The sequence below is a fragment of the Pundamilia nyererei genome, unplaced genomic scaffold (assembly GCF_000239375.1).
Source record: "Pundamilia nyererei isolate P.nyererei 1_Seehausen unplaced genomic scaffold, PunNye1.0 scaffold00020, whole genome shotgun sequence".
Taxonomy (NCBI): domain Eukaryota; kingdom Metazoa; phylum Chordata; class Actinopteri; order Cichliformes; family Cichlidae; genus Pundamilia; species Pundamilia nyererei.
This window is the reverse complement of record NW_005187421.1, coordinates 5,413,769-5,423,295: the sequence shown is the minus strand read 5'-3', so window position 1 is coordinate 5,423,295 and position 9,527 is coordinate 5,413,769. Positions and strand designations below refer to the sequence as shown.

General features: G+C 40.9%; 1 protein-coding gene across 3 annotated transcripts in view; it reads right to left on the bottom strand.

The window, feature by feature from the left end:
- Window positions 1-611: 611 nt before the first annotated feature.
- The window catches only part of slc44a1b (solute carrier family 44 member 1b), a 31,742-nt gene continuing 22,826 nt past the window's right edge, over window positions 612-9,527 (bottom strand). For 2 of the 3 annotated variants that reach the window (XM_005726588.1, XM_005726589.2), the window contains exon 15: window positions 8,191-8,810. In XM_005726588.1, coding sequence (XP_005726645.1) covers window positions 8,382-8,810 — 429 coding nt within the window. In that variant the 3' untranslated portion in view covers window positions 8,191-8,381. Of the gene's footprint in view, window positions 6,392-8,190; window positions 8,811-9,527 lie in introns of those variants that run through there. The other variant, XM_005726590.1, reaches the window with a different exon arrangement.

The following is a 9,527-nucleotide window of genomic DNA, read 5'->3' as shown; positions in this document are numbered from 1 at the left end:
TGTTTCTTAAAATGATAACTTATTCTTATATAAACAAGGGGCCCAAAGCTCCTAACAAGTAGGGGTATTGTATTGGCTTGAGGCAGTCAGGTCATTTGACATCAACACCACCCAACCGGCCTGTCTAGCATGGACAACCACATCACGAGTCCATTAAATCATCTTTCTTCCACATCCAGATCCACACTTTGATCTTCGGCAGGTCGTCTTGCTCATGTCTAGAGTTGCACTCATTTGAAACGGGTTAACAGCTGAACAGTTGTACCTAAGAAATCGGCCAGTCAGTATGTGGATTTTGGCTAAAAAAAAATTTTTAAGTGTCACAAAAGGGTAAGAAGACAGATTATTGTTCAGATCAACAGAAAAATAACCACCAATGTGTCCTGTCAGGTTGTGTACATACATTTCCACGTGGGACCATTTGTTGGATATTTTCAGGCATTTCGGAGGCCAAACGATTAATCTGTCAATCATATTCCCTTCTGATATGATAACACACAGATCTTGAAAGTCAAGAAAGATACCAAGCACAGATTCAAATTTTCCTTTTTATTATTTTTCTTAAAAAACAAATATACATAAGAAATGATAAATATAAAAAAACAACCCAGAGCCAAAGAAAAAGTTCTTCAATGTTACAAACCACTTCGTACTGCAGAGAAAACAAACACTAGTGTTACACCTGACAGTTAAACTTTTGTTGCCTAAAGTCTTAACTTTTTCTTGTTGCTATGAAGCCGTCCCTCATGAAGACAAAGAGTCACATCCGAAGGAAACAAAGACGTCAGAGTTTTTAGTGCTGTGGATCTAACAGCAGATTATTCACACCGTATGAAGACGACGCGCTGCAATACGGAGCTGGGACACATGGACATGCAACTTTACTACAACACCGGCCCTTCATCTGCTCCGATCCGGGCCCGAGGAAGCAGGCAAACAGTCTCAGATTGCCTTATTTAAAACCTACAACCGAAGTGAGAAGGGTGGCATGTAGAGGACGAGTTAGAGACACTCCAATGTTAAAGAAAGATCACTGCCAAGGCTCAGAAAATCACATCTGAATAAAAATAAATAACCTGTAACTGGTTTGGTTGGTCTGTTAACAGGATTACTCAAAGAGCTGTGCACAGACTTAAAGGTTGGCTCAAGTTGCAAGTCTTTAAACTTTAAAGAGCTAGATTTGGGATTCTTTTTATCGTAATAAAAATCGATAAAAAATACAAATGGACATTTTAGGACATTATATCAAACTGACCACTGATGTTCTTAAGAAAATATCAGAGTAGTCTGGGTTGAGATGTTAATAATCGGGAGAGAATATGCAAACATGTTATTAAAATGTTGTTAAGTTTTAAGTGCTACCCCCAGCCTCCTAGCAGATGCACCTACGACAACATTTTCAGAAAACTTGACCTCTGACCTTCACATTGAAGTTCAGGTCACTAAAAGGTCAACCTTTTATGGCTGAGGGGTAAAAAGCAAGAAACAACTTCAAGGCTCTGACAAATGGACCTATAAACTTCACAGGAGAATAAATAAGACCATTTTAGCTGTGACTGCCGAGATCTCCAAATACCAAAGATATGATATCACACCTGAAGAGCGGCATGCAGAAACGGGGGCAGGTTAACCGTCCTCTTCAGGTTCTGTGAAATACTACTGACCACCTAAAACCTTGGTCACACAAACTCAAAGAACCAGCTCAAACAAGAGGAAGTCGTCCTGAATACATCTGCTCTTCTGCTTTTAGTTATTTCCTGTCATACTGAACAGGTTTCAAATAAAGAATTTCTCAAGTAATCCCTGTGAGCCAAAAGCTCAGGTTGCCACTCTAAAGGCTTAGATTCAAAGAGTTGTTTTCCTCTTTTGAAGCTGTAAGATGTAGGGCACAGTAGCCCCACCCACCTCCTGTTCAGACCACTTATTATAATTACTAAAGCCTGAAAAAACACTTTAGTTAACTGAAATACATAAAGCAAATCTTTGGGAAAAAATAATGGTGATGAACTGAAACAATGTTGTGAAGTAAAAAAAAAAAAAAAACATACATGAAATTTACTTTGTATTTGGATAGTTTTTGTGAGTTTGGTCAAATTTGTCGAGACTCAAAGCTAACCCATTCTAAACTTCTTAAAGTAGAAAGACGAGATGCAACCTGATAACCCTCCAGTAACGATGAAGTTTTTATACTTTATTTTAAAGAAGAGGTGAAATGTTTTCACATAGGCTGTAACCTAAATCTCACTGAGCTACAAGCAGCTCAAACATCACAAACACCAGGTCACGTTTGTGACAGATCTGGGGCTCAGTTCAGGTTTTGGAAACATTCTTTACCTTCTGAGACGAGACAGAATTTGACTTAAATCAGCCTTAAATTTGTGTTTTGTGTTTTTACCTGTGTGATTTCAAACTGATGCTTCTCTTTTTAAAAGCTGTTTTCTTTATGCAAATTTGACAGATTTGACCTTAAAGTTAGATGCACCCTGTGTTTAAATAAAAAAATACAATAAGATCCACTGGGGGAAAAAAAGCAGTCTGATTATGACAACGCTGCATAAGTCAGTCGATACAAAGATTCTGATTGGAGTGTCACTAACCCACAGCTCACCTGCTGACCCTATACCTTCAGCAGCAGCTTGACCTCTGCGTGCCGACTGGATGGATAATGGTAAATGAAACGTATAATTAATCAGCAGACAAGGAAGAGGAGCTGAAATGTTTCATTCCAAGAAGAAATAGAGTTAAATAAATAACAAATTTGCTTTGTTAGTTCATGATTTTCACATAAAGTCCTTAAACAGGCCGGTCACGCCAGAACACCCTCTAAAGTTTCTTAATTAAAACAATTCTGTAGAGATGTCTGGACAAAAATACCCCAAAGTGAAGTCTGTTTGTGTTTTAGGAGACACACCACTTAAATTGATTTGAGTCCTGTATATAAGTGTCTGTACAAATTCTAACTGAATACTTGAAATGATCAGACTTTTCTGATGTTGGAATGAAACTTCTCAGTTCCAGGTTAATCTGCAGTCAAGTTAATCTGCCCGGCGACAGCAGTCACATGGTCCAAACTAATCTAAGTGTATCTGAATAGCAGGAGTTAAATATTTCCTTTGATTGCTCTTAGTTTTTTCTTTTTGGGACGTTTAAACATGAATAAATGTGTGTGTGAGAGAGTGTAAGTGTGTGTGGTAATATCTGAGCTACGAACACTGTTCATCTAAAATACTTTACAGCTAATTCAAACGGACGTCAGTGATGAATGAACTCCATCTTTAGTGCAATTAGTTAACATGCTCAGAGCATCGAGTGCGGCGACCACGGCCTCGCTGCTTTTTCACACACATGCGCTTAATAATTGAAAGCTGAATGTCACACTGAGGTCCAGTTTTCTGCACACGGAGAGATTTTCCACAACAGCTTGTGAATCTGTCGGGTTGTTTTGTTTTTGTTTGGAGGAGACGCTCCTCAGTTTGGCCTCTCTGAGTGGTTTATCTGTCAAAGTGAAGGAGGTGTTTGGCAGAGACGAGGTGCATGATGGGAACAGTCGCAGCCTAAACACCGCCGGTCGGAGCCAATCAGCTGCGCCCATTAACATCTCAGGAACAAAAAGTGTTAAACTGCACACAGATGTTCATCGTCACAGACTCAGACCAGAAACATGTCAGCAGGTCGATGTTTGAACACAACAAACTTTAAACTGACTGAACCCAGAGAACGTCCAAACTCCAGACTTCATCCTTAGGGTGTCTCCATGGAAACACCTTCAGCTTCAGTTTACTGTAAACAGCTTGTAAAGGCAACATTTTTTGAATAATGTGAATGAAAGTTGCTGTTTCCACTGATGCAAATGGTAAAGTGCCCACAAGCTGCAGTTCTTCTAACATCCACCGGAGGCTCCAGCAGTGAGTCAGTCCCCATAAACCCCCATGTTAAAACTTTACAGCAGAAATAAACATGTTTACAGTTTATATAAAAACGTTTTTTGTCTCTATAGATAATTTACACCTTCATAACACGTCTACAGGTCAAGAATGTTTTTATAACTCACCTCTTTAAATTATATTAAGGCTTGAAGTTTGCATAATTAGGGGTGTGGTCTCTTTGACTGACAGCTGGATAGTGATACAGCTGACTGTAGCGGCTAGCTGTCTGCTAGGCTTCACCTCAAGTAACTGGAGTTAGAACTGGACCTCTGCACCGTGTTTGTTGAAGCATTTTTATGCAATTATCTGACCAATAATATGGCTGCTGTGAGGTTTCTGTACTAACTGACTGTCCAAATGTTCTGAGCTTCAGTTTTGGTGAGGGAAATTTTAGGATTTTATTTGCAGCACTAATTAGGTTCTAAACATTTATTAATTTCCCTCCATTTTGAACCTGGTTTCCAATGGGAGGTACTCATGTGCAGATCATCATAATGATTTAGGATTTGGGATGATATAGGAGTGTTCAGTCTACACAACATAACTGAACTGTAGGTCCCCAAAGTGCCCAGATAAGGCCAGACATGTTTGCTATCTGGGTTAAGTCTGTATTTCAGTCTGAAGGAAGGACGCTTGGATTCAGCCTCACACACAGCTTAACCTGCAGTGCAACAAGGCAACATGTTGGCCAACCAGGAGAGCAGTTTCCTCGGCAGCACCGTTGCTCTCAAATCAAAAGTTTCACTTTCTTCAGCACTTGACTCAAGACATTCTGATAACTCAAACTCACATTTTGGGCAACCTTTCTTTCTCAGGTTGCCCAATGAGTTGCCTTGTTGAACAATAAAAGGAGATTAAACCTCTGACAGTCGAGCCATTGGTCGGACTTCCTGCCTGAGGCGAAATTAATCATTGAACCTGGAACATGTTGAACAAAAGGAAGCAGGAAGACTTGTTGTCGTTGTTGATGTGGTCACATGATGCAGTTTTTTTTATTGCTGACTGAACTCAGCCGTCACATCTCCCACCGTCTTCTCAATGGAAACAACAATTTGATTTGTGGCCGTTTCAGAGACGGCGGTTTCGGCTCTGGACAGGAAGTGGGATCCGGGTGATTGTTTGTTGGAGCATCCGTCTCTGACGCCAGTAAACCATTTTGAGCCCCGACCACAAGGGGACTCGGCTGATTGTTACAGCCTACGAGGTGAGAGTCATGTGACTGATGGAGACAGTTTTCTATAGGCTATTTATAGGTCTGATATGCATCAAAGATTCTGTCCTGATATGTTTAGGCAATGCACAATACATATCTTGGTGTTTGAAATGACTGATTGATATTTTTTAAAAAGAGCGTGATTTCAAATGTATTGATTTATCAGTCAGGAAACCTTTTAAAATTATTTTCCACTGTTCACAGTCAATATGTTATCTGCAGTGGGTGGCAGAAGGCCACGCCCACAAGCAGATGCACAAACAAGAACCATGAGCTGCTATGTACACAAGATTTTCTCCACTTTACCCATATTAAACAGCTTTTCTTAAACAAGTAACTGAAGCTGTTACACTCCACCAGACCCCATTCATCAAAACAGTAATTTTACCTCAAAGAACACAGGAGTTACTCATCTACTGTTGCCACAATTGAATAGTTTGTAATATTGTGCTACTTTGGTGTTATAATGCATTAATTCGAACCTAAACTAATGCATTAAAAAGCAAAAGTCACACAAATAGGTCAATAACACTCATTTTCAGTGTTAAAAAAATCCCTGTTTTTGTCAAACAAGTCTGGTGGATTTAAAAAAGAGCCACTAACCCCGTCTTCTCCACAAGCTCTGTTGTCCTTCCTAGCTGCAGGAGAACTTCAGGCTTCAGCAAACTGAAGGTGCTGCATTAAGGAGTCACATGACTGGTCTCATGACCCACACCTTGCAGGTTGTAGCAGTAACTACGGTAGAAAAAACAAAAAACGCACACTCGTGGTGATCCATCCCACATAGAGTCTGACAGCCTCGGTATGACCTGGACAGATCTCGTCCACCAAATAAATGGAGTTTTATGGCTGCTGTTCCGCCTGTCCACAGGCCCCGTCCCTTTGATGACTTGGTTGACGAGCTGTTTTCCGCGATGCGCGGGTCGTCTCCAAAACAAACGTTAAGACAAAAAACGGAAAAGTGGCTGAAAACTGTTAGGAACTGAAGAGTGAGCGATGAGTTGGGGTGAGTTTTATAAAAAAGGACATCACTACGAAAAAAATGCATCAGCCAGTTTAAAATCTGCAGCGCTTCAATATAAAGTGCTTCATTACATTGTTACTTTTTTACAGTTTCTTATTAAAATATTGTTTTCCCTGGAGTGAAACCATAGTAAACATGTTACACGTTGGTAAAAATAAACATTTGGAATGTCTCTTTTTAACAAGTCCCATTGGCTGATTTTGGTCAAGCTGAACTCGTCCCCGGAGCCTGAAACAGCAAAACGGTCATATGGTTAACACAAGTCATTACACATTACAGGCAGTCACACAGGGTATGGACGAGAGAGCAGAGCGTAATGGGAGATGAAGGTGAGTCAGGTCCACATAGCTGGAGCAGGGTTTGCTTATTTCCTAGTTTTTCTCACTAAGTTACTCACTTAAAAGTTTTTAATATTATTATTATTATTATCATCATCATTATTAGGGGTGTAACAATTCTTCAGTTGGTCCCTTATTTCCATGAGAGTTCCAATCTCTGGGGATCCTGTTTCATGGGGACGCTCATGGGGATGCTTAGAATAAATGGGGCCCTATGGACTTAGAGCTAAAAGGGGTAAATGTTGTGGTAAAACCCCTTTCCTCGAGTACTACAGCACCATTTACTATATCTTACATTCTGATATCTGGCTTCATACAAGCAGTAGTTTCCAGATAGCATCACCTTTAACCACCACTTTGTCTACAAACACTTGTAAGATCTATGTAGCTATTGCCACCAAAGGACGACCTCCTGGCATAAATCCTAAACTGAGCAACCATTAGCAAAACAATGATAGTTTTTAGGCAAAATTGGCTTCGCTGTAAGACTAACTGAAGGACAAGGACCTTGGTGTTATATTTGTAAAAGATTAGCCTAGAAGCTGCCAAATAACCTCCAACTGATCGAGACAGTCCATCCTTCCCTGAGCCTGGTTCTGTTGGCAGTCTCTTCCTGTTAAAAGGGAGTTCTTCCTCTCCATCATCTCCAAGTGCTGTTCATAAAAGTTTTGTCTGATTGTTGGACCTCTTTCTTAAAGTTGTAGGCTTTTGACGTTACGGTATTACAATGAACTGGTGTTATAACAGTTAAAATAGCCATTTTAGCTGTTTGGCTCCAGAGTGGAAAAGCTATCCTTAAACTACTCTGCAAAACTTTTAGAAGCGATTCAGGGTAAAGTGTATCCACCACAGCTATTTTTCCAGTGCTGTTACTACTGTGACAAAATACTGGGGATTTTTCACAAACTGAAACACAATCTGCACAAACCTACAAGAGCTGGAGTGGTCCTTTGCATCTCTCTGTTGTTGCTGCGCTTCTAGATTTGGTTGTTTTTTGTTTCTCTGCAGTTTTTCTTTGGTTGATTGTTGGGGGTCGCTGAAGGACAAACATGCAGGATGTGACAACCACCTGGTTTCTGGTTTTTAATTCGTCTCACTCTACCAGGAGCAAAACAGTGAACCCTTTAGAATTCATTTCTGAGTCAGACCTAGCTGACTTCCTAAGCTGCTCGAACTATGAGGGACATGAGTTCAAGTGATGAAATATCATTCTTTGAAACCAAATAGGAAGCTAGGACCCAGAAGAAAGCATCTTTCAAAAAACCACCTTTAGTTAACCTCAATCAGCTCCTGAAAAATAGATTGTTTTTAAATCTATGGTCCATAAACTGAACTCTGTAAACATTTTTGATTCATATTTTAAAAATTAACTAACCTGTCTTACGTCTGTTCCAATTTTATTGGTTATTCGATCATTCTGATCAGCAGGGAAGAGCAGAGTTTGCATCTCAGTTTACATAATTTTTCTGCAATCATAAGGTAGTATATCTAAAAATGTGATGACAGGACCAGAATCACAGAAGCATAAAGAGAGCCTGAGACTGAACCATGAACCTGAAGCTGCAGCTTACCATCTGCTGAGTCCTTCTTCTTGTTTAAAGCACCACAGTGAGAAAATAAGGCTGAACAGAAGTTCACTCAAACAGCAACAAAACATCAACACATTTATAAAAAAAAAAATTCAAATATAAAAATTACAAAAGTAAAAAATAAATAGATTACAAACAAAAAGTCAGTAGGAGTTTAGTCTCTGAGGAAGCAGCCAGCATGATGATGATGGTGATGATGGCGGCGATGTAAATGGGTTTGGCTTGCATGCGTCAGTGGGCCATCCAGTCAGCATGCTTGAGTCACCACATGCATCAGTTAGCATGTATAGGTTAGCACACAGTGTTTACGGCGGCTGATTTAACATGTGAATGGGCAGAGGGGGCGGGGTTTGGTGTGTTCAGCAGGCTGACGAACAGGAAGAGAGTGGAGGTGGGCAGGTAGACACACAGGAAGAGGACGACGTCCTCGCTGAGACAGAGGACAAAGTCACTCTGCTCCATCAGCATCCAGTCCACCAGCACTCCCACCAACAGGTAGTACACCTGGAATTCCTGATGCTCCTCCCACTCCCCGTCACAACCCCAGTCTGGACCCACCGATGCCGCCTCCAACGAGTTCTTCTGCCTGACCACGCCCCCTCTGGTGTCATTGTCACTCACCATGGGCTTGATCTCCGCCCCTTCTGATGCCACTTCCTTCACCCGACTCCGCCCACGTTCCACAGCACGCTCCAACCGCCGGCTGCTCTCCACAAACTCCTGCAGGAACACAGAAAGGTGGACAAAGACCAAACACATTAAAACACTGCACCCCATTGATATTCAAGAAAGTCCTTTTATTAGCAATCATGATCAGAACTTTATTTTGAACATAATTATGTTTAACAATAAAGGAACTACACATCCCATGATGAATTGCAAACTGGAGATTCTACGACAAACAACTTCCCCTTCTTGAACTGACACCTGCAGGTCAATGTTCCCTCTAATTTTTCGTGTGTCTGAGCGAACACACAAACTCCCTGAGCGGTCCCTTGGACCACTGGGAGCAACATTAGATGTGTGCACTGTGGTCATGCCAGCATCAAATCCATCCAAGTTACATGGTTTATTCAAATAATCAAATTACAGCATTTACATTTATGTTAGGCTACTTTTAATTAACTGCTTTAGCCCACTTACAATGAAAATTTTTAAAAATTCTTGTTCATGACCTGTGTAGTATGTTAACACTATTGAAAGTAGTCTAAGGAGCTTGGAAAGAAAAGCGTCTGGACTTCTTTGAGTTGCTTCAAGACGTTTCACCTCTCATCCGAGAAGCTTCTTCAGTTCTAAGGTCAAATGGTGGAGAGTCCCAGATATAAACCTAGTGGGAGTAACCCCCCACAGAGGGACAAAAGGACCCCCTGATGACCCTAATCACATGAGCCAAGGTGTGAAAGTGGGTGTGGGTCACAATCAGCCAGGGTTTCGGGT